Source organism: Mixophyes fleayi, chromosome 6 (genome assembly GCF_038048845.1).
Source record: "Mixophyes fleayi isolate aMixFle1 chromosome 6, aMixFle1.hap1, whole genome shotgun sequence".
NCBI lineage: Eukaryota > Metazoa > Chordata > Amphibia > Anura > Limnodynastidae > Mixophyes > Mixophyes fleayi.
The window spans coordinates 226,393,460-226,419,786 of record NC_134407.1 but is presented as its reverse complement, the minus strand read 5'-3'; the positions used below and the strand labels follow the sequence as shown (position 1 = coordinate 226,419,786).

The window sequence follows — 26,327 nt, the reverse complement described above, 5'->3', positions numbered from 1 at the left end:
TTTCATATCACCTCCAAGCTGGACATGGTCAGACATTGAAGCCTTTACTGCTATGCAGTGGATGTGCCATCGTATATGACCATTCAGGCCCTATAGGTTCTCTTCCATATAGCAGTACATCTTCCTATACAACCGAGTATCCTACTGGCTTTTCTTTTTTTATGTATTAAATGTAAAATTCCAAACTTCTCCTTTTGTATCTAAATCACTCTGCATTTTATTTACCCTGGTGGGAAAGCAAGCCTGTTACGTATCTATATTATCTACAAAACATTCACAAACCTTTCACTTTGGGCAGAGCTACGGTTTAGTATTTTGCCAATATAACTGTGACCTCAAATATTTCTATTAATAAAGCCAGGACCTGAGGAGAGGTGAGGGATTCTGGGAATGTCACAGAAGTAATAGGACATATTGTTAAGTACTTTGTATATCGGGGGGTAAATTTGCGAAAACATCTAAAAGGAAAAGTGAAGGTGTGGTAACCAATCAGATTCTAGCTATCATTTTGTAGTGTACTAGATAAATGATAGCTAGAGTCTGATTGGTTGCTGTTGGCAGCACCTCCACCCGCTTTAGTAAATATACCCTCCACAGTATACAAGTGGATGAAGCCGGCAGCATTATTATCTGTGAGATCTTCTATAGAAACAATTCTATTACAGTCTTTACAGCATCTGGCTCATTTGTGTTCCTGTATATAATGTGCAGTGATATCATCCTGGAGGTGTTACACGGGGCATTTTTATCTGTAACATTTTGACACTGATCTTCTAGATAAAGTTTACCTTAATATAAGTTATATTTGTTTTCTGCTCTTTTGTTCTCTATATTTCCCCACAATAGGTCCCATGTGCACAGCGCTGTGTCCACACTATACACAGTTGTGTTGTGACTTTAGAATGTTTCCTTCCTGGGTCTTTACGTCATGTTCACTCTTCCCATGATCCTCTCTGGCTCACAGGATGGCGTCTGTTCTCTCTTTGGTACTTTCTGCCTCAGTCATCTCATGGGCAGAGATGTAACCAAGCAGCAGGTAGACGCTCTCAGATATTAGTATCAGTCCCACAATCTTCACAGCAGTTGGGATATTGCTCACAGTATGATGTGTTTTCTATCACTGATACATTTATCAGACTTTGGTGTTTACAGTTTTCGCTGTATTTTTAGGCGGATTTAAGTTTTACAGCTGCAATGGAAGAGAAGGGCTTATTTTACAAACACAACCCCTCTCCTATCAGTAACTGTTTCCTATATGCACCGGCTAGTAGAGTGTATGTAACGTTTAGCTCTCCTGCCATGTTCTGAGTCCTCTGTATTTGTCCAGCCCCCACCACATGTCATCTTTCATTTTGCACTATTCTGTTCAAATATGATGGTACATCTTGGGGGACAATGACCAGGAGATTATATAAATCACTAACAAAATCATTCAGCTGCTGAGAATGGGACATTATACAGTAACACCAGGGGATGTGTCTGGGTGATGACCATTGTGTGTGTCAGGTTCCTATAAGGTGGATGATGTCACTGTCTATCTCTCCATGCAGGAGGGGGAGTATTTAGAGGAACATAACCGTGTTTGTAAGGACGTGATGATGGAGAATCACCGGCCCCTCACATCACTGGGTAAGAGGGGACATTGATTTGCTGTAAATAAGAAAACATATTTTGAGGACTATCCATATACACACATCATCTGATAATCACATATAAACAATGTGTTCAGTCTCTGTGTGTCTTCTACAGATGGATCCAGTAACAGAAATACCCCAGAGAGATGTCCCCGTCCTCTTTATTCACAGGATTGTACAGAGGAAAATCACAGTATCCCACAGGAGTATCAGGTAGATGGGATTTAGGGTCTCACCAAATACCAAAGTGACTCTTCACTATATGATCTGTAAGATTGTGTGTCTCATACACTGATGCTCTACTGTTTAATCTAAATGTAAATCAGACATTATTAAAATGTTATTTTATTGCTTTGTGGTTTATTTAGGTTCAAAACCTAACTGTTATTAAGGTAGAAGATATAGAGGGAGAAGAAGAGATGTATGTGAGGGGTGATCAGCAGTGTAAGGAGGAGGAAATCCCTACAGATATCAGCACAGGTCAGTAATAAACACTTATTACAGAAAAGTGTCACATATTCTCCTTGTTTAGTCACTACAACAATCTCTTATTCTACACCCTCCTCTGTCAGTACAAACTAATGAGGAAACTGTATCTGCCCAGTGGGGGAGTCAGGAGCCATCAGCCCCTATTAGACTCCTGCTCTCCTCCTCACATCATATCATTGTGCTACCAGCCCAGAGATCTGACCAGTCTCCTCCCCACACTCTCTGGTGATTCTCATACATCAGGAGCCATCAGCCCCTATTAGACTCCTGCTCTCCTCCTCACATCATATCATTGTGCTACCAGCCCAGAGATCTGACCAGTCTCCTCCCCACACTCTCTGGTGATTCTCATACATCAGGAGCCATCAGCCCCTATTAGACTCCTGCTCTCCTCCTCACATCATATCATTGTGCTACCAGCCCAGAGATCTGACCAGTCTCCTCCCCACACTCTGGTGATTCTCATATATCAGGAGCCATCAGCCCCTATTAGACTCCTGCTCTCCTCCTCACATCATATCATTGTGCTACCAGCCCAGAGATCTGACCAGTCTCCTCCTCACACTCTGGTGATTCTCATACATCAGGAGCCATCAGCCCCTATTAGACTGCTGCTCTCCTCCTCACATCATATCATTGTGCTACCAGCCCAGAGATCTGACCAGTCTCCTCTCCACACTCTCTGGTGATTCTCATACATCAGGAGCCATCAGCCCCTATTAGACTCCTGCTCACCTCCTCACATCATATCATTGTGCTACCAGCCCAGAGATCTGACCAGTCTCCTCCCCACACTCTCTGGTGATTCTCATACATCAGGAGCCATTAGCCCCTATTAGACTCCTGCTCTCATCCTCACACCATATCATTGTGCTACCAGCCCAGAGATCTGACCAGTCTCCCCCTCACACTCTGGTGAGTCTCATACATTAGGAGCCATCAGCCCCTATTAGACTCCTGCTCTCCTCCTCACATCATATCTTTGTGCTACCAGCCCAGAGATCTGACCAGTCTCCTCCCCACACTCTCTGGTGATTCTCATACATCAGGAGCCATCAGCCCCTATTAGACTCCTGCTCTCCTCCTCACATCATATCATTGTGCTACCAGCCCAGAGATCTGACCAGTCTCCTCCTCACACTCTCTGGTGATTCTCATACATCAGGAGCCATCAGCCCCTATTAGACTCCTGCTCTCCTCCTCACATCATATCATTGTGCTACCAGCCCAGAGATCTGACCAGTCTCCTCCCCACACACTCTGGTGATTCTCATACATCAGGAGCCATCAGCCCCTATTAGACTCCTGCTCTCCTCCTCACATCATATCATTGTGCTACCAGCCCAGAGATCTGACCAGTCTCCTCCCCACACACTCTGGTGATTCTCATACATCAGGAGCCATCAGCCCCTATTAGACTCCTGCTCTCCTCCTCACATCATATCATTGTGCTACCAGCCCAGAGATCTGACCAGTCTCCTCCCCACACACTCTGGTGATTCTCATACATCAGGAGCCATCAGCCCCTATTAGACTCCTACTCTCCTCCTCACATCATATCATTGTGCTACCAGCCCAGAGATCTGACCAGTCTCCTCCTCACACTCTCTGGTGATTCTCATACATCAGGAGCCATCAGCCCCTATTAGACTCCTGCTCTCCTCCTCACATCATATCATTGTGCTACCAGCCCAGAGATCTGACCAGTCTCCTCCCCACACTCTCTGGTGATTCTCATACATCAGGAGCCATCAGCCCCTATTAGACTCCTGCTCTCCTCCTCACATCATATCATTGTGCTACCAGCCCAGAGATCTGACCAGTCTCCTCCTCACACTCTCTGGTGATTCTCATACATCAGGAGCCATCAGCCCCTATTAGACTCCTGCTCTCCTCCTCACATCATATCATTGTGCTACCAGCCCAGAGATCTGACCAGTCTCCTCTTCACACTCTCTGGTGATTCTCATACATCAGGAGCCATCAGCCCCTATTAGACTCCTGCTCTCCTCCTCACATCATATCATTGTGCTACCAGCCCAGAGATCTGACCAGTCTCCTCCCCACACTCTCTGGTGATTCTCATACATCAGGAGCCATCAGCCCCTATTAGACTCCTGCTCTCCTCCTCACATCATATCATTGTGCTACCAGCCCAGAGATCTGACCAGTCTCCTCCTCACACTCTCTGGTGATTCTCATACATCAGGAGCCATCAGCCCCTATTAGACTCCTGCTCTCCTCCTCACATCATATCATTGTGCTACCAGCCGAGAGATCTGACCAGTCTCCTCCCCACACACTCTGGTGATTCTCATACATCAGGAGCCATCAGCCCCTATTAGACTCCTGCTCTCCTCCTCACATCATATCATTGTGCTACCAGCCCAGAGATCTGACCAGTCTCCTCCCCACACACTCTGGTGATTCTCATACATCAGGAGCCATCAGCCCCTATTAGACTCCTACTCTCCTCCTCACATCATATCATTGTGCTACCAGCCCAGAGATCTGACCAGTCTCCTCCTCACACTCTCTGGTGATTCTCATACATCAGGAGCCATCAGCCCCTATTAGACTCCTGCTCTCCTCCTCACATCATATCATTGTGCTACCAGCCCAGAGATCTGACCAGTCTCCTCCCCACACTCTCTGGTGATTCTCATACATCAGGAGCCATCAGCCCCTATTAGACTCCTGCTCTCCTCCTTACATCATATCATTGTGCTACCAGCCCAGAGATCTGACCAGTCTCCTCCTCACACTCTCTGGTGATTCTCATACATCAGGAGCCATCAGCCCCTATTAGACTCCTGCTCTCCTCCTCACATCATATCATTGTGCTACCAGCCCAGAGATCTGACCAGTCTCCTCCCCACACACTCTGGTGATTCTCATACATCAGGAGCCATCAGCCCCTATTAGACTCCTGCTCTCCTCCTCACATCATATCATTGTGCTACCAGCCCAGAGATCTGACCAGTCTCCTCCTCACACTCTCTGGTGAATCTCATACATCAGGAGCCATCAGCCCCTATTAGACTCCTGCTCTCCTCCTCACATCATATCATTGTGCTACCAGCCCAGAGATCTGACCAGTCTCCTCCTCACACTCTCTGGTGATTCTCATACATCAGGAGCCATCAGCCCCTATTAGACTCCTGCTCTCCTCCTCACATCATATCATTGTGCTACCAGCCCAGAGATCTGACCAGTCTCTTCCCCACACTCTCTGGTGATTCTCATACATCAGGAGCCATCAGCCCCTATTAGACTCATGCTCTCCTCCTCACATCATATCATTGTGCTACCAGCCCAGAGATCTGACCAGTCTCCTCCTCACACTCTCTGGTGATTCTCATACATCAGGAGCCATCAGCCCCTATTAGACTCCTGCTCTCCTCCTCACATCATATCATTGTGCTACCAGCCGAGAGATCTGACCAGTCTCCTCCCCACACACTCTGGTGATTCTCATACATCAGGAGCCATCAGCCCCTATTAGACTCCTGCTCTCCTCCTCACATCATATCATTGTGCTACCAGCCCAGAGATCTGACCAGTCTCCTCCCCACACACTCTGGTGATTCTCATACATCAGGAGCCATCAGCCCCTATTAGACTCCTACTCTCCTCCTCACATCATATCATTGTGCTACCAGCCCAGAGATCTGACCAGTCTCCTCCTCACACTCTCTGGTGATTCTCATACATCAGGAGCCATCAGCCCCTATTAGACTCCTGCTCTCCTCCTCACATCATATCATTGTGCTACCAGCCCAGAGATCTGACCAGTCTCCTCCCCACACTCTCTGGTGATTCTCATACATCAGGAGCCATCAGCCCCTATTAGACTCCTGCTCTCCTCCTCACATCATATCATTGTGCTACCAGCCCAGAGATCTGACCAGTCTCCTCCTCACACTCTCTGGTGATTCTCATACATCAGGAGCCATCAGCCCCTATTAGACTCCTGCTCTCCTCCTCACATCATATCATTGTGCTACCAGCCCAGAGATCTGACCAGTCTCCTCCCCACACACTCTGGTGATTCTCATACATCAGGAGCCATCAGCCCCTATTAGACTCCTGCTCTCCTCCTCACATCATATCATTGTGCTACCAGCCCAGAGATCTGACCAGTCTCCTCCTCACACTCTCTGGTGAATCTCATACATCAGGAGCCATCAGCCCCTATTAGACTCCTGCTCTCCTCCTCACATCATATCATTGTGCTACCAGCCCAGAGATCTGACCAGTCTCCTCCTCACACTCTCTGGTGATTCTCATACATCAGGAGCCATCAGCCCCTATTAGACTCCTGCTCTCCTCCTCACATCATATCATTGTGCTACCAGCCCAGAGATCTGACCAGTCTCCTCCCCACACTCTCTGGTGATTCTCATACATCAGGAGCCATCAGCCCCTATTAGACTCCTGCTCTCCTCCTCACATCATATCATTGTGCTACCAGCCCAGAGATCTGACCAGTCTCCTCCTCACACTCTCTGGTGATTCTCATACATCAGGAGCCATCAGCCCCTATTAGACTCCTGCTCTCCTCCTCACATCATATCATTGTGCTACCAGCCCAGAGATCTGACCAGTCTCCTCCCCACACACTCTGGTGATTCTCATACATCAGGAGCCATCAGCCCCTATTAGACTCCTGCTCTCCTCCTCACATCATATCATTGTGCTACCAGCCCAGAGATCTGACCAGTCTCCTCCTCACACTCTCTGGTGATTCTCATACATCAGGAGCCATCAGCCCCTATTAGACTCCTGCTCTCCTCCTCACATCATATCATTGTGCTACCAGCCCAGAGATCTGACCAGTCTCCTCCTCACACTCTCTGGTGATTCTCATACATCAGGAGCCATCAGCCCCTATTAGACTCCTGCTCTCCTCCTCACATCATATCATTGTGCTACCAGCCCAGAGATCTGACCAGTCTCCTCCCCACACACTCTGGTGATTCTCATACATCAGGAGCCATCAGCCCCTATTAGACTCCTGCTCTCCTCCTCACATCATATCATTGTGCTAGCAGCCCAGAGATCTGACCAGTCTCCTCCTCACACTCTCTGGTGATTCTCATACATCAGGAGCCATCAGCCCCTATTAGACTCCTGCTCTCCTCCTCACATCATATCATTGTGCTACCAGCCCAGAGATCTGACCAGTCTCCTCCCCACACACTCTGGTGATTCTCATACATCAGGAGCCATCAGCCCCTATTAGACTCCTGCTCTCCTCCTCACATCATATCATTGTACTACCAGCCCAGAGATCTGACCAGTCCCCCCCCCTCACACTCTGGTGAGTCTCATACATCAGGAGCCAGCAGCCCCTATTAGACTCCTGCTCTCCTCCTCACATCATATCATTGTGCTACCAGCCCAGAGATCTGACCAGTCTCCTCCTCACTCTCTGGTGATTCTCATACATCATGAGCCATCATCCCCTATTAGACTCCTGCTCTCCTCCTCACATCATATCATTGTGCTACCAGCCCAGAGATCTGACCAGTCTCCTCCTCACACTCTCTGGTGATTCTCATACATCAGGAGCCATCAGCCCCTATTAGACTCCTGCTCTCCTCCTCACATCATATCATTGTGCTACCAGCCCAGAGATCTGACCAGTCTCCTCCCCACACACTCTGGTGATTCTCATACATCAGGAGCCATCAGCCCCTATTAGACTCCTGCTCTCCTCCTCACATCATATCATTGTGCTACCAGCCCAGAGATCTGACCAGTCTCCTCCTCACTCTCTGGTGATTCTCATACATCATGAGCCATCATCCCCTATTAGACTCCTGCTCTCCTCCTCACATCATATCATTGTGCTACCAGCCCAGAGATCTGACCAGTCTCCTCCTCACACTCTCTGGTGATTCTCATACATCAGGAGCCATCAGCCCCTATTAGACTCCTGCTCTCCTCCTCACATCATATCATTGTGCTACCAGCCCAGAGATCTGACCAGTCTCCTCCCCACACACTCTGGTGATTCTCATACATCAGGAGCCATCAGCCCCTATTAGACTCCTGCTCTCCTCCTCACATCATATCATTGTGCTACCAGCCCAGAGATCTGACCAGTCTCCTCTTCACACTCTCTGGTGATTCTCATACATCAGGAGCCATCAGCCCCTATTAGACTACTGCTCTCCTCCTCACATCATATCATTGTGCTACCAGCCCAGAGATCTGACCAGTCTCCTCCCCACACTCTCTGGTGATTCTCATACATCAGGAGCCATCAGCCCCTATTAGACTCCTGCTCTCCTCCTCACATCATATCATTGTGCTACCAGCCCAGAGATCTGACCAGTCTCCTCCTCACACTCTCTGGTGATTCTCATACATCAGGAGCCATCAGCCCCTATTAGACTCCTGCTCTCCTCCTCACATCATATCATTGTGCTACCAGCCCAGAGATCTGACCAGTCTCCTCCCCACACACTCTGGTGATTCTCATACATCAGGAGCCATCAGCCCCTATTAGACTCCTGCTCTCCTCCTCACATCATATCATTGTGCTACCAGCCCAGAGATCTGACCAGTCTCCTCCCCACACACTCTGGTGATTCTCATACATCAGGAGCCATCAGCCCCTATTAGACTCCTACTCTCCTCCTCACATCATATCATTGTGCTACCAGCCCAGAGATCTGACCAGTCTCCTCCTCACACTCTCTGGTGATTCTCATACATCAGGAGCCATCAGCCCCTATTAGACTCCTGCTCTCCTCCTCATATCATATCATTGTGCTACCAGCCCAGAGATCTGACCAGTCTCCTCCCCACACTCTCTGGTGATTCTCATACATCAGGAGCCATCAGCCCCTATTAGACTCCTGCTCTCCTCCTTACATCATATCATTGTGCTACCAGCCCAGAGATCTGACCAGTCTCCTCCTCACACTCTCTGGTGATTCTCATACATCAGGAGCCATCAGCCCCTATTAGACTCCTGCTCTCCTCCTCACATCATATCATTGTGCTACCAGCCCAGAGATCTGACCAGTCTCCTCCCCACACACTCTGGTGATTCTCATACATCAGGAGCCATCAGCCCCTATTAGACTCCTGCTCTCCTCCTCACATCATATCATTGTGCTACCAGCCCAGAGATCTGACCAGTCTCCTCCTCACACTCTCTGGTGAATCTCATACATCAGGAGCCATCAGCCCCTATTAGACTCCTGCTCTCCTCCTCACATCATATCATTGTGCTACCAGCCCAGAGATCTGACCAGTCTCCTCCTCACACTCTCTGGTGATTCTCATACATCAGGAGCCATCAGCCCCTATTAGACTCCTGCTCTCCTCCTCACATCATATCATTGTGCTACCAGCCCAGAGATCTGACCAGTCTCCTCCCCACACTCTCTGGTGATTCTCATACATCAGGAGCCATCAGCCCCTATTAGACTCCTGCTCTCCTCCTCACATCATATCATTGTGCTACCAGCCCAGAGATCTGACCAGTCTCCTCCTCACACTCTCTGGTGATTCTCATACATCAGGAGCCATCAGCCCCTATTAGACTCCTGCTCTCCTCCTCACATCATATCATTGTGCTACCAGCCGAGAGATCTGACCAGTCTCCTCCCCACACACTCTGGTGATTCTCATACATCAGGAGCCATCAGCCCCTATTAGACTCCTGCTCTCCTCCTCACATCATATCATTGTGCTACCAGCCCAGAGATCTGACCAGTCTCCTCCCCACACACTCTGGTGATTCTCATACATCAGGAGCCATCAGCCCCTATTAGACTCCTACTCTCCTCCTCACATCATATCATTGTGCTACCAGCCCAGAGATCTGACCAGTCTCCTCCTCACACTCTCTGGTGATTCTCATACATCAGGAGCCATCAGCCCCTATTAGACTCCTGCTCTCCTCCTCACATCATATCATTGTGCTACCAGCCCAGAGATCTGACCAGTCTCCTCCCCACACTCTCTGGTGATTCTCATACATCAGGAGCCATCAGCCCCTATTAGACTCCTGCTCTCCTCCTCACATCATATCATTGTGCTACCAGCCCAGAGATCTGACCAGTCTCCTCCTCACACTCTCTGGTGATTCTCATACATCAGGAGCCATCAGCCCCTATTAGACTCCTGCTCTCCTCCTCACATCATATCATTGTGCTACCAGCCCAGAGATCTGACCAGTCTCCTCCCCACACACTCTGGTGATTCTCATACATCAGGAGCCATCAGCCCCTATTAGACTCCTGCTCTCCTCCTCACATCATATCATTGTGCTACCAGCCCAGAGATCTGACCAGTCTCCTCCTCACACTCTCTGGTGAATCTCATACATCAGGAGCCATCAGCCCCTATTAGACTCCTGCTCTCCTCCTCACATCATATCATTGTGCTACCAGCCCAGAGATCTGACCAGTCTCCTCCCCACACTCTCTGGTGATTCTCATACATCAGGAGCCATCAGCCCCTATTAGACTCCTGCTCTCCTCCTCACATCATATCATTGTGCTACCAGCCCAGAGATCTGACCAGTCTCCTCCTCACACTTTCTGGTGCTTCTCATACATCAGGAGCCATCAGCCCCTATTAGACTCCTGCTCTCCTCCTCACATCATATCATTGTGCTACCAGCCCAGAGATCTGACCAGTCTCCTCCCCACACACTCTGGTGATTCTCATACATCAGGAGCCATCAGCCCCTATTAGACTCCTGCTCTCCTCCTCACATCATATCATTGTGCTACCAGCCCAGAGATCTGACCAGTCCCCCCCCTCACACTCTGGTGAGTCTCATACATCAGGAGCCAGCAGCCCCTATTAGACTCCTGCTCTCCTCCTCACATCATATCATTGTGTTACCAGCCCAGAGATCTAACCAGTCTCCTCCCCACACTCTCTGGTGATTCTCATACATCAGGAGCCATCAGCCCCTATTAGACTCCTGCTCTCCTCCTCACATAATATCATTGTGCTACCAGCCAAGAGATCTGACCAGTCTCCTCCCCACACACTCTGGTGATTCTCATACATCAGGAGCCATCAGCCCCTATTAGACTCCTGCTCTCCTCCTTACATCATATCATTGTGCTACCAGCCCAGAGATCTGACCAGTCTCCCCCTCATACTCTGGTGAGTCTCATACATCAGGAGCCATCAGCCCCTATTAGACTCCTGCTCTCCTCCTCACATCATATCATTGTGCTACCAGCCCAGAGATCTGACCAGTCTCCTCCCCACACTCTGGTGATTCTCAAATATCAGTACAAGGGACGTCACCATAGTGATTCAATCACTGATCAATAGCATGAGACATTATCCATGATCCTTCCTGTGCACTAATAGTATTTGTGTATGAGTTACTCAAAAATGTGTCTTCATTTTATTTGAGGCAAGCTATATACGAGCACTACAATTACCTTAATTATTACATGTAAATTTGTGCACATTATGGGGGGTATTCAATTGACGGCGTGATCGCCGAAAAACGAGCGCTCTAAAAATATTACCTTTAATACGGTAATATTGCGCGTAAAAACCGTTCATGCGGTAATTTACTCACTGAATTTCAGCTCAGGGAGCTGAAAGGGAGACCTCACACCTGCCTGAGTAATAGTTTTTTTTAAGTGCCTTACCAGGGAAGGCACAGAGTGGAATACACCAGACCATACTTTTCATCTATCCTGTAGGCTGCAGGACTGTTATCCTCTTCTGAGGATATAGTTAAATTGGAAATGGGATGGTGGATGTCTCCGTGGCAAGGTTGTCCAGGACAACCACTTTTCTATTCACAATGCGGCACGGACCACGAGGTTAAGTGTACTGTCACTCACTGGACTGTTGGTGCCTCTGGTTTGGGACGTGGGTCTCTCTCGCTCTTGCCGGCGCCTGTCTTGCGCCGTGGACGTCCGCCATCTTGACCAAGGATTGCGCATGTGCAGAAACCACGGACTGTTAAAACCTTGCTCCTAGTCTCATTGGTTAATCAATCACCTCTCACTACTTAAGGCACCTGTTGCTCTATTACTTTTGCCTGTTCTTGGTTCTCATTCCCTTGTGACTCTGAGGTGTTTCCTGTTTCTGCTCGTGCTATCTGTTTGCTGTGGAACATACCTGCGCCTGGACAAGTCTCCTCTCCACATCACTGGTAAAACTTGCCAGCCGCAGACCACTCCACGCTACCTTGTTACATAACTGCTCCTGGACAAGTCTTCTCTCCACATCAGTGGTAAAACCTGCCAGCCACAGACCACTCCACGCTACCTTGTTACATACCTGCACCTGGACAAGTCTTCTCTCCACATCAGTGGTAAAACCTGCTAGCCGCAGACCACTCCACGCTACCTTGTTACATACCTGCACCCGGACAAGTCTTCTCTCCACATCAGTGGTAAAACCTGCCAGCCGCAGACCACTCCACGCTACCTTGTTACATACCTGCACCCGGACAAGTCTTCTCTCCACATCAGTGGTAAAACCTGCCAGCCGCAGACCACTCCACGCTACCTTGTTACATACCTGCACCCGGACAAGTCTTCTATACACATTAGTGGTAAAACTTGCCAGACACAGACCGCTCCACGCTATCTGGTCTTATACCTACATCTGGACAAGTCCTTACTGTACGTCAGCGGGAACATAAGTCAGGATCAGCTTACTCTACTACTTTGTATTGTACCTGTTATTAGGACTAAAGTCTATAGTGCCTCTGAAGTATAGCTGCAAGTCGCTGACTCTCCTGCTGCATTGTTGATTGGCCGTTGCATAGACTTTATCCAGTTGTCAAGTATTGGCCTGCTGTATGCTACCTGTGTGCTAATGCACTTTGGAACTCTCTCCTCTTATTACTGCTCATTAGTCTGCTGTGTTACATTGTTTCCACTGTTCAGAGACTCTGCATTTATATCATTGACTTTCCTATTCAGTTGTACAGTTCCGTATATTCACCACACTTCCCAGAGGACCGCGACCTGCACAGTGGCAGCGCTAAAACCAGACTCCCTTGCGGGAGTTCCTGGAGAAGACCAGCCACTGTGTTAGACTCCGCGCCTCTGGTGAGTGCAGTTACACCTGGTGAATTCTGGGTAAAACTCCTAGTGCCCGTGACATGCACCCATAAGGCCATTTACATGGCAGCAGGGGCCTCACTGTTGGTCCACACTCCATACTGCTGGAGACGGGGACACCCTGGAATTACACTGTTCCAAATCTTTTGGGAATTTCATAAAGTCAAACATTGGTAGACATTTAACCCCTTATTTGAAGAGCTTACTAGTGTTGATATTTCCCATAGATCCAGTCTGTTTATTGCTGTATTACAAGAACATATAAGAGATGCTCCTTATATACTTAGTAAATGCAGCATAGGGAACCATTCCAACTTTCTCCATCACGTTATATGTTGTTTAGGTTCATGTACACATCATCTGATAATCACATATATACTCAGTCTCTGTGTGTCTCCTACAGATGGATCCAGTAACAGAAATACCCCAGAGAGATGTCCTCGTCCTCTTTATTCACAGGATCTTACAGAGGAGAATCACAGTATCCCACAGTATCAGGTAGATGGGATGTAGGGTCTCGCCAAATACCAAAATATCTAAGGTCCGTTTCAGTACATGATTTGTAGAGCAGCTGTGTGGGTTTATTACACTGATTTTCTACGGTTTAATGTCATTGAATGAAGACAGTGTTAAAGTATTATTTTTATTGTTTTATGGTTTATTTAGGGTGAAGACCTGACTAATATTAAGGAAGAAGATATAAAGGGAGAAGAAGAGACGTATGTGAGGGGTGATCAGCAGTGTAAGGAGGAGGAAATCCCTACAGATATCAGCACAGGTCAGTAATAACTTACTATAGAAAAGAGTCACATATTCTAATAGAAGCTCCATCCGAACAAACCTATGAGGAAGAAGTATCTGACCAGTGGGGGGTGGGTTCAGCAGCCATAAGTCTTACTAGTCTACTACTCTCCTCCTCAAATCAAGAGAGCTGAGCAGTCTCCCTCCCCACACTCTGGTGTTTCCATACATAACTTCAAGGTCATTGTTGTGATTCAATCACCGATCAGTGGGAAGTGACCCTGTGTGACATTACCCATGATCCTCCATGTGCACTGCTACATGTGGCATTACCCATTGCCTTCCTTGTAAAATAATACCTGAATGTTTTAGTCTCAATATGCTTTATACTTACACTGCAATAACAAAGCAAAATAGCAGGTGATTCCTCTCAGTGTAAGATCAGACAGAACCCACTACAACACACGCTCCACCTTCTGGCGCACACAGAACTATCGCCAAGCTCCCGTCATTACACAAGACCTCCCCTCCAGTCTATATACTTGGACTGCATGTCACTGTGGTTAGGTTTATGCAGTGTGTTTTATAATGCGGCTGTGTTATATTTCAGCCAATAGTTTTCCTATTCAACAAGACTTATATTTACTGTCTGTACATTTATAACTGTAATGAAGCGTTAATAGTTTGCAAATAGAATTTAAACAATTGAATATCTTGAAATCACTGATAGTCAGACAATTTGATCTTCAGCATAATAACCGGATTGTATATTTATGTATATTTTATTTCCAGCAGATGGACAGAAAAGCAGAAATATCTCTGAGGGACATCTCACTTTATCTCCAGATTTTAAAAAAGAAGAAAACATCATACAAGATTCTGCAGGAGTAAATCCCATTACTGTAAACATACACCAAGTACTTCACAGTGCAGAGATGTTATCTGATCCCTCTAATTGTGTGGAATGTTCTCCCGATAACTCAGATATTCTTAAACATAATATAGCTCATATAGGTAATAACATATTTCCCTGTTCTAAATGTGGAAAAAGTTTTACATATAAATCAGGTCTTGTTAGACAGCAGATAAGTTACAAAGTTATGGAACCAATTCAATGCTCAGAGTGTGGGAAATGTTTTGCGAAGAAATCAAGTCTTGTTACACATATGAGAATTCACACTGGTGTTAAACAATTTTCATGCTTTGAGTGTGGGAAATGTTTTACAGATAAATCAAATCTTCTTAGTCATCAGCGAACTCACACAGGTGAGAAGCCATTTGCATGTTCTGAGTATGAGAAATGTTTCAAAGATAAATCCAGTCTTGTTAATCATCAGAGAACTCACACAGGTGAGAAGCCATTCCCATGTTCTGAGTGTGAAAAATCTTTTACAGTGAAATGCAATCTTGTTAGACACCAGAAAGTAGTTCACACAGGTGAGAAAACATTTTCATGTTCTGAGTGTGGAAAATGTTTTACAACTTATTCCAGTCTTGTTAAACATAAGAGAATTCACACAGGTGATAAACCATTTCCATGTTCTGTATGTGGGAAATGTTTTACATATAAATCAAACCTTGTTTCTCATCAGAGAATTCACACAGGCAAAAAGCCATTTCTATGTTCTGAGTGTGGGAAACATTTTACATCTAAGCCACATCTTTTGAGACATCATAGAATTCACACAGGTGACAAACCATTTCCATGTTCTGAGTGTGGGAAACGTTTTACATCTAAGCCACATCTTTTGAGACATCAGAGAATTCACACAGGTGAGCAGCCATTTCTGTGTTCTGAGTGTGGGAAATGTTTTCGGTTTAAGTCAAATCTTGATAGACATCGGAAACTTCACACTGGTGAGAAGCCGTTTTCTTGATATGAAGTTGACAAATGGTTTACTGAAAATTCAAATCTTGTTAATTATGAGATAACACACACACACAAGAGAATAGACATGAAATGGGGTGGCAGTAATACTCTAAATGTTGTAAAAGCTGTTGTATATTCAGTACACTGACATGAATATACATAAATGAGTTATAGTAGTCATACAGTATACTAACATGTAATAATTTAATTGACATCCACATAGATGGAATGTGTGTCATCTACATAAGAGTGGAACACATTTCTAGGGTGACAGGTGCCTTATGAGTAAGGGTGTGCACCGGCCACTTTTAGTGTTTTGGGTTCTGATTAGCTTGAGGTTTTGGGTTCTGATTTGTTTTGCCAAAACATCCGACGAAAGGTTTTGGTTCCGATTTATTTTTTAAAAAACATAAAAAGTGCTAAAAAACAGTTTTTTGTGTTTTTTTTTTCACTCCTACGCTATTATTAACCTCAATAACATTCAATCCATTTCCACTAATTTCCAGTCTATTCTGAACCCCTCACAATATTGTTTTTAGGCCAAAAGGTTGCACCGAGGTAGCTTGACCACATAATGCCAAAAAAAGAGGTACAAGATGGAATTGTTCTGGGCCCTCCCTCGCGAGATTCGACACGAGACTTGGACGACACCGCCTCATTTTCAATTTTTTGCCCGCCGGAAATATCCGAACAGTGCTCGGATCCCGTTCGGATCCGCACTGTTCGGGTGGGCTCGGATTAGCGGAATCCGAGCCCGCTCATCTCTACTTATGATTCGTGATATCATTGCACTTATATTTCTTTTTCATGAACTTACATATATAATGCAGGACTTTATCATACCGTATACAAAACTTCACTGTACCTATTAGGTACAGGTATTTATATCTATCTATCGACATATATACCACCATCATATTCTTTTTTTTAAACTCTATTTGAAGAGGAAACAACAGGAACAGTACAGATAACATTTTGGACAAGAAAAATCTTAATAATCAAGGTGTTTCCTCTGAGTTTTATATCGGTGGGGGAAAGAGAAGGGAAGGGAGGGTGGGGGTAGAAAGGCACAAATATTGTCAACAATATAGCAAATAAACCAATAGGCACGCAAACTTGGAACATTGCTAGGAAAAGCTGGGACACACAGTTACAATGACTGCACGAAAGAGGGGTAGCATACAGACATTACTCACCCTCCGCGCACCAAATCCAGACTGGGGGGTCCGGAGGCGGCCCAAGAGCTATGTTCCATCTGCAGGAGGAGGAGCCGTACTGGAAAGGCAGCTACGGCTTTCTAGAAAGTACCACGGGGCCCACATCTTATCAAAGTTATATGATTTATCATGAAGGTAGCACGTTATACTTTCCATGCTTGCGACATGTCCTATGTACGACCATAACTCCTGCATAGAAGGAGCCCTAGAGTCTTTCCAGTGCTTTGCTATTAGGGATTTAGCGGCTGCCAGAAAATGGGAGATAAGCTTGTTAGAGGGCGCGTCTCATCAGGTATAGGGCGAGAGAGAAGAAATGACCAGGGGTCCTTACTTATCTGTTGTTCTGACACAGAGTTTGAGTGTAAGAACCATGTTCCAGAAAGGAACTTTGCGAGGGCAGGTCCACCATATGTGTAACATCGTACCTCTCTGGGCAAATTCCCGCCAGCAGCTCGGAGTGGCCGTAGGAAACATTCAAGACAACTTATCAGGAGTATAGTACCACCTATAGTACACTTTATAGGCAGTTTCCTTAATTAATGTAGAGATCGAGCTCTTGGAAACCCCCTTCCTGACCTCCTCCCAGCATAAGTCGTCTGGGGGAGGACCCAAGTCATTTTCCCATTCCCGCTCATGTCGGAGTATCGAAGGTCTAATCTATGAGCCAATTATAGATCTGGGAGATCATCCCCTTAGTGAGAGGTGAATGTAAACACATGTACTCGAAGGAGGTCTGGGTCTGAAGAGCCTCCTGGGGGGGCAAAGACATGGCGTAGTGTCGAACCTGGAAGTACTCAAAAAACGGAGGAAACGGTTCAAAGTTATGATAAAGTTCTGACATAGAAGCCCAAGTTTGATTAACCACCAAGTCCGAAACCACCCGTAATCCCGCCTTTATCCAGTGTTTAAATTGCTGGGTTGAGTTGCCAGGAGGGTAGTGTGGGTTGCCCCAAAGGGGAGTCAGAGGTGAAATAGGGGAGGACAATTTATATTTGACCCGGCATGAGTCCCAGAGGGATAAGCAGAATTTAAGAGATTGAAGAGAGGAGGCCGCTGGTGGCCTATCTATATTAGCCAAACCCCAGAGTGATGCCATGGAGGGGACCCCAACATAGTGCGTCTCCAGGTCCACCCAGGCTATGGACTGATAAGGCGCATAAGTTACCACCACCTGGGTCAAGTGGGCCACCATCATATTCTGTCCCTTTTACATATTGTATTATTGCTTCTATAACATTTTCAGTGTGGTTACATTCCAGAGGATAGGTTAGGATATTGTACTTTGCACTGCAAGACACATCATTATTATTATTATGCCTAGTTTATGATTGGATCAGAACTTATTTAGAGACAGCATGTAACCTTGGATGTAATAAACACCACAATGGCCTTTGCTGTGTAGTCCTGCTGCCATCTACCGTTATATGTCGTGATTGCATGTTATACTGCTCAGTATGTGGTCTGATGGGGGTATAAATAACTGATGTACCAGTGGACCACATCTGGCTAGTCTTTGTAATGTTATTTTCTCGGATTTCCTATACAAATTCTTTAGATGCTTTTGCCTGTTTGACAACCTACTGAGTTAAGTAAAGGCTGTGTGGGGTTGATGTAGAGTTGGATGCAATAAGAGCATAAGTTATAATTGCACACATAGAATGCGTTGTGCCGCCCATACACAGAGCTGGCGATGGGTCCTGCTTAGCATGAGTACCATATGCGGCTGGATTACTACAGAGACACCTCACACAAGTGGTTCTAGGTGCCGGTGAAGGAGCCTAGTGGTGGCAGCATAGCCCCTCCTACTGCGTTTAGAGGGGCGCAATTGGGATAAAAAAAATAGGATGGTGGCAAGGCAAGCCCAGCCGGTCCCCAGCAAGCATGGACAGGGTTGCATAGGAGGTCCGTCCTGTCCCAGGGATAGAACAGAGTATATACTATAGATGTAGGGACAAGACACTGTATATACTATAGATGTAGGGACAGGACACTGTATATACTATAGATGTAGAGACGGGAGAGTGTATATACTATAGATGTACGGACAGGAGAGTGTATATACTATAGATGTTATTAAAGTAATTGTATCGTTTTCAAATAAGCATTGCCCAAGCGATTGTATTGTGTTTCCAAGGCACAAAGTAATTTATTTTAGCAGATGTAAAGTTTAACAGTTCAATACATAAGTATATTAAAGTACAGTACAGCCAATACCAAAGATAAATACATACCGCTGCAATCGCATGCGCTCGCTGCGCTCCCACGGGTCCCAGTGGACAGTATATCTCTTTAGAATACTGTGGTCAGAGTAGACTGAAGCTAGTTAGAGCACAGCTATGATTATATATACATTCAGTGCTACAGAGTGAACAATGCAGATGACGTGGCTTGCTTCTATAGGTCCAGACTTCGGGTGGGTCCAGGGTAAACAGGTCATAGGCTAGTTCAAACTAAAGAATCCTAAGGTGGGGGTCATCTCTCCAGGGGATGTGCTCCTTTCTTCCTGCCACGGCTCCTGTTACAACTAGTCCATTAGCATTTTATAGTAAGCATCATATTAAAGGTTTATTCCCTAACATCAATAACTAGAGTATGCAATGTGTGATCTCTTCGCCGAATGCATCGGACAGCTGCTGATGTATAGGGCATTAGAATGATATCCTGACACATTTCCTATAACCTGAACCTTAAATAACACTGAGGTGTACATATAACCATAATATATAAACTAAATACTATCTGCTCATAAATGACTGTAGAATAGATAAATATGAATTATATAAATAACTAAATGTTGTAATGCGAGTATGTACGTGCGTATTTTACCATGCGATCGCAGTATGCCACGTGTAGCGTGGCATACTGAGTGCAATTGACCAATAAAACAATATTAACCAATATACTTTCGTTCATCCAATTATATGACTTTGACAATGTAGAGACGGGAGAGTGTATATACTATAGATGTAGGGACAGGAGAGTGTATATACTATAGCTGTAGGGACAGGAGAGTGTATGTACTATAGATGTAGGGACAGGAGAGTGTATGTACTATAGATGTAGGGACAGGAGAGTGTATGTACTATAGATGTAGGGACAGGAGAGTGTATGTACTATAGATGTAGGGACAGGAAAGTGTATGTACTATAGATGTAGGGACAGGAGAGTGTATGTACTATAGATGTAGGGATAGGAGAGTGTATATCTATAATATAAATGCTTAGTGGCGTTGTGTTAGTCTGTCTGTGTGTGTGTGGAAAAACCAAGCTGCAGCGCCACCTGCTGGGCGGAGTTATACACTGACCTACTAAATTCTTAGTGTGTGTGGAAAAAAAAAATTCAGAAAGAGCTGAAATTTGGTATACTAAGATGTTTTTAATTTGTTAATTTAATTTGTTAATTGTTAAAAGTGTTTATAAAGATTTAAAAAAAATATATATATATATTTCTTGAAGGAGAAGTGACAGTTGGGAGTGGTTGGTGGTTGCCGGGGGTGACAGTGGGGAGTGGTTGCCGGAGGTGACAGAGTGAGAGGAGTGTGATACTCAGGACCGCTGAGAGAGATCCCTGTGTCTGGATAGACATCTGGATAGATGTGGCGATGAAAATGAAGGATGAGGTGATGGAGAAGAATGATGAGGTGGTGACATGTGGACAAAACCACGTTAAAAAAGGGCGCTTACGTCGAGAAGTAACACTCTTCCCCTGAGGAGGCCTGGGCTATGGCCCAAATGCATGACAAGAACCTTTTTAACACCTTAAGTAGCTTGATTTGACTAGAATGCATGAGTATCATGCACGGGTTAACTTGTACTAAATATGTAGGGATAGGAGAGTGTATATACTATAGATGTAGGGACAGAAGAGTGTATATACTATACATATAATTGTAGGGATAGGATATTGTATATAATATAGATGTAGGGATAGAAGAATTTATGTACTATTGTTATGTCCGTAACTCGTTTAAAATAAAGCGATTGCTGTGATTTCAGAGCACATAGGTTTTATTCACAAATAGAATACAAGACAGTTTGGTTCGCATAAGCATGCGCCTGCTAGCACTAGCACAAACTTCTGTCAGAACACTCTGGTTCCCAAAGCCAGAGGTGAACAATTTATACACTGTACAGTAGTAAAAAGCAGTGACATCACAGAGATACACAGTTACAGTATTAAGGTCTTCATTCATAGGTTACCGGGTCATGACCTCCAGAGAACTCGACGTGGCATTGGTGGATTCCTCTGATCATTGTTCCTTGAAACAGCCACGTGTCCCTCTTCAGATTCCCGCCTCTAGACCTGTATAAATTGGTTTTATGATCTCTGTGACCTGACTATTTGGTGTATGAATAAGGGATATTATTAACAACTAGCGTTTGCAAGTTTTGAACGCTACATAAATAACATTGAAACCGTTCTCATGCAATTGCGAACTGATTGATACCAAACTCGTAAGTTGTAAACATTATTTTGCCACTTTACCACATTATTTTATATGAAACAATAGACAAACATTAAAATGATTTACATGTTACGATAATAATTTGGGTATTCATCACAAAACCACTGATTGTAGTGTACAGAAATGATTAATTACCACTTTCATTCAATTATTTAACTTTAACAGTTCCACCCTTTGGTATAATATCTAACATTCACCCTTTCAAGATTCTTTTGCAGGATGGCAATATAACATTTCATTTTCTGTGATAACTCATCACTTTGTTATTTTCTGGGGTCACCTCAGTCAAACATTTACCACACTTCAACACAGTAGGAACACATCTGATACATAAGACAATTATTATAGAGACACCAACTATAAGGATAAAGAACTTACCTATACCGGTTACCAATTCTTGTGCCCATTATGTTGGCACAACCCTTATGATAAAACTGGGTGGCTATCATCACTGTATTCACCAGTAATTGTAGTGAGATACTTTAGTATCAATCTATGTATGGCTGGATCACTTATAAATAACTTATTGTAGATATTTATTTTAATTAGGGGTGCAGGGCAAATGTATTGATTTTTTAATATTACGTTGTACTTCTGTATAGGAAATGTGTTTATGAGGGAGGGAATTGGATTTTCGTAACTTTTCTAAAGGAAGCCTCATGCTAAATAATTCTTTTCATCTGAAGTGACCAACACGTCTTTTTAGCCTGAAAGTACAGCAGGGAGTCATTTCCTGTTATCCTGCCTTGTTAAAGTGAAAGGAAACCATTGAACAAAGTGATTTAGGATATCACATATTAATGTGAATTTTGTTAGTACTTAGATTTGTGTTAGCTCCAAGTCTGGAAACAATATCGCTACTGATGTTATATTATCTGATGTAATACCAGATATTTCGGGGCCTGGCAGGAAAAAGAGGCTGGTTTACCCCCTTCCGGGCTGTGTCCAAAACTGTATAAAAAAAAAGCACTGTTTGATCATGTAATGTATTATTCCATCTGTACCTTTCTGGAGATCACTAGTGCCACAAACTGGCATGTAACTGCCCTTATTAGGACTCTTGAGCTAATAAAACATCATTGCTTCAATATCCTGGTTTGACCACTTTATCTACTGTAATTCATGTGACCTGTAGATTAGACCAAATCTAATCTGAGGTTGAGACCCAAAATCCAGTACCAACGCTCTGCCCGCTATCTGCAGCTCTGGCCAGTGTGATAGGTCAGGGGAACCATAGACAGCAACAGTGATCTAAAGGAAGAGGTCAGGGGTACCAGCCAGATGCCCAGCAAGGGGGTACACTAGCAGCAAAAGTTGCTCAGAAGGACGCTCCTTCAATAAGTCAAAATTACTTTGCATAAGAATCAGTCTATCTTCCACAGCAGGAATTGGAGAGTCACAAGGTAGACTGGGACATATATTTGGATGATATCCAATATTAGCATAGAAAGGGCTAAATCTTGTAGACAAATGCTGAGAATTATTGTATGCAAACTCAGCCATGGGGAGGATATCAACCCAATCATCTTGTAGGTGACAAATATAACATCTGAGGTATTGCTCAAGTGTTTGGTTTGTTCGCTCCATTTATCCGTTTGTGGATGAAATGCAGTGGACAAGTTCGCATTTCTCCAACTTGATGTATAATTGGTTTATACGTAGCCGTTGTAAAAGAATTTGAACATTTTCTTGATGTTCTTGTAAAGAATTAGAAAAGATAAGGATATCATCAAGATATACAACAATGAAAAGATCAAGCAAATCTCGAAAGCATCATTTATAAAATGTTGGAAAGTAGCAGGGACATTACATAACCCAAACGGCATCACGAGATACTCATAATGTCCATACTTTGTTTGAAAAGCCGTTTTCCATTCATCACCTGGTCGAATGCGTATTGGGTTGTACGCTCCTCTTAAATCAAGCTTTGTGAAAATACTTGCTGTCTGCAGTCTTTCCAATAATTCTGGGACGAGAGGAAGTGGATGTCTGTTCTTTATAGTAACTTTATTTAATTCTCTATAATCAATGCATGGACGCAAAGATCCATCTTTATTTTTTACAAAAAAAATAGGAGCCTCTGCTGGAGATTTTGAAGGACGTATAAAATCTTTAGTTTTATTTTCCTCCAGGTAAGTCTTTAGTGTCTTTAATTCAGGTTCAGCTAATGAATAAATCCGACCAAAAGGAATAGCAGCCCCAGGTAATAGGTCAATGGGACAATCATATGGTCGATGGGGTGGTAATTTGTCAGCATTTTGTTTGTTACAGATATCTGCAAAATCCTGATATTGAACAGGCAATTGTTCCTCCACAGAAGAGGGGGACACTGAGATCTGATTCTCTTTTTGTACAAGAGGGACCACACTGATAGTATCTTGAAATGTTAGGGTTTGAGACTCCCAGTTAATGGCTGGGTTATTGTTAGTGAACCAAGGGAGACCCAAAATTATGGGAAAATTTGGAGAAGAGATGAGAAAAAAAGTGAGTTCCTCCTTATGATTGGGTTCTATCATCAGGGACATAAGTTCTGTCTCATGTGTGATGGGACCAGAAATCAAAGGGGATCCATCAACTGTCTCCATCAATACAGGAGTCTTTCTTTCTTGAAATTCTATATAGTTTTGTTTAGCAAAATCTGCATCCAGCATTGCCATGGTTAAAATTAGTTGAGAGTTTATCTCAAGTTGTATTGGAATTGAAAAATGATTCTTTATTCTTCTGTTCTCTCTCTCAAATGTAGACAGTGAAGAGATTTTAGGAATAATAGCATTCAATTGATATGAACAGCATGAAATAATAGATTCCTGGTCAGAGTCTTTAGGTTCCATCAATGTAGCAACTGTCTTGCGAGGTCGTTGAGAACAATTAGATACATTGGGCCCGAGTCATTAAGCAAAGTAAAGCATAAAAAAGGAGTAACTTTGCACCTGGGCAAAACCATGTTGCATTGGAGGGGGGAATAAATTTAAAATGTGGGGACAAATTTATATTTGGGATAGGGCATGTCCTAGATCAACTTTAAATTTCAGTGTAAAAATAAATCTTTTAAGTATTTGTGTGCTAGATAAAAAAAAAAGGCAGTATTTATCTTATGTGCAAAATAATAAACTAATTTGCACCCCTTACATTGTAACATGGTTTGTCCCAGAGAACATTTACTCCTTTTTTTTGCCATAATTTCCTTAATGACTCAGGCCCATAATGTCCAGATTTACCACAATACAAACAGAGATTTTCTTGTCGACGTTGATCTCTTCTTTCCATAGAAATCTGTTTGCGAATGGTATCTATTTGCATTGGCTCAGACTCCTCAGTTTGTTGTGTTGCAGGAGTTGCAGAGTAATTTGATATTGCTGGTTCTGGATAATTAGGACGAGTCCACATGGAGCCCCGTCTATCTTGTTTCCTCTCCATTTGACGAGCATCAATACGAATACAATGTTTAACAAAGGCTTCAAATTCAGTGGGTGCATCCGCTCTAGATAATTCATCTTTAATGAACTCAGATAACCCCTTTCGATAAACAGACAGCTAAGCTGCTGAATTCCAATCTGTCCAAGATCCATCTTCGGAAATCAGAGGTGTATTCAGCCACTGAACGTCTTCCCTGATGCATCTTTAATAAAACTGACTCAGCAGTAGCACTTCGATTTGGATCATCAAATATCTAATTCATTGCATCCATGAAATTAGAAAGATCTTGTAATATTGGACTTTTTGCTTCTATCAAAGGAGAAGCCCATGCCAAGGCATCATCTTTCAACAATAAAAGAATACAACGTACTTTTTGTACATCAGTCAAAAAATAAGTAGGATGTAAATCAAAATGCATATTACATTGATTAATAAAACCTCTGTATTTTTTACGATCACCTGAGAATCGAGCCGGAGGTAGTGGGAGTGTGGGTTGATGTACTGCAGCTGAAGGTGCTGCAGCATTAACTTCTTGAAGCCGCACCTGTAGTTCTGTAATAACTCCATTTTGTAGCGCTATTTGATCTTTGAGTTCATGAACATTTATTTGCAACTCAGTTACCTGTTGATTTTGCAGTTGAAAATTATTTGTACACTGGTTCTCCAGTTCTTGAAATTTTGCATGAAATTCCTGTAGTTGTCTTGAGGCAGAATGCATGTGGAAACTCAGATCTGAAAGTCGCTGTAAAGTAGATGGTTCTGTCCCGGCGGGGTCCGTCATTTTGGGCTCGAGTTCATATCAGAGATCCAAGATGGAAACTTCATGAGGCAATCACGGCCATCTTGAATGAGGGCAAATCTAAGGGCAAGAACATAACAACGCGGTTCTAGGTGCTGCTAAAGAGCCTAGTAGTGGCAGCAGCAAAAGATCTTACTGTGGTTAGAGGGCGCATTTGGGAGAACGAAAAGAGATGGTGGAAAGATAACCCCAGCCGGTCCCCAGCAACACAGCAGTCAGGGTGGCATAGAAGGTCCATCCTGTCATGTTATGCTGCACTAATTCCTTCTTATAAGCCTACAGTTCCTTACCTATATACTTGAATGTGTCATCATACATCTCAGTAATGTCAGTTTTGCTAGATCTTCTATATATTTATAATTTAACCAAATGGTCTTAGCAGGGTCCAATGCGACCATGATCTGGAATCCTGTGGACTCTAATTAAATTTGCAGCTACAGGGTTTTCTTTTTTGTTTTTCACCTGAAATTATATTTCTTTTGTCTCTATGTTCATACTGTTTGTGTACATATGGAGGTGAAGTTGTTCTGTGGATGTCAGTCACTTTATCATGAGAGATATTCATTATTCTAGGAACTATTCCTCCTAGAAAACATATCTGTGGAGCTTTAATTTAA

At 44.1% G+C, this 26,327-nt stretch overlaps 2 protein-coding genes across 26 annotated transcripts in view; one reads left to right on the top strand and one right to left on the bottom strand.

Moving 5' to 3' along the window:
• The window catches only part of LOC142160072 (uncharacterized), a 1,559,230-nt gene that overhangs the window by 310,835 nt on the left and 1,222,068 nt on the right, over nucleotides 1–26,327 (bottom strand). The window lies entirely within an intron of this gene.
• LOC142160103 (uncharacterized) overlaps nucleotides 1–26,327 on the top strand; it is a 212,450-nt gene that overhangs the window by 78,663 nt on the left and 107,460 nt on the right. For 3 of the 4 annotated variants that reach the window (XM_075215054.1, XM_075215055.1, XM_075215051.1), the window contains one exon: nucleotides 1,551–1,629. The exons of the other annotated variant lie outside the window; for it this stretch is intronic. In XM_075215054.1, the coding sequence (XP_075071155.1) occupies nucleotides 1,596–1,629 (34 nt within the window). In that variant the 5' untranslated portion in view covers nucleotides 1,551–1,595. The remainder of the gene's footprint in view (nucleotides 1–1,550; nucleotides 1,630–26,327) is intronic. 4 annotated transcript variants of the gene reach the window in all.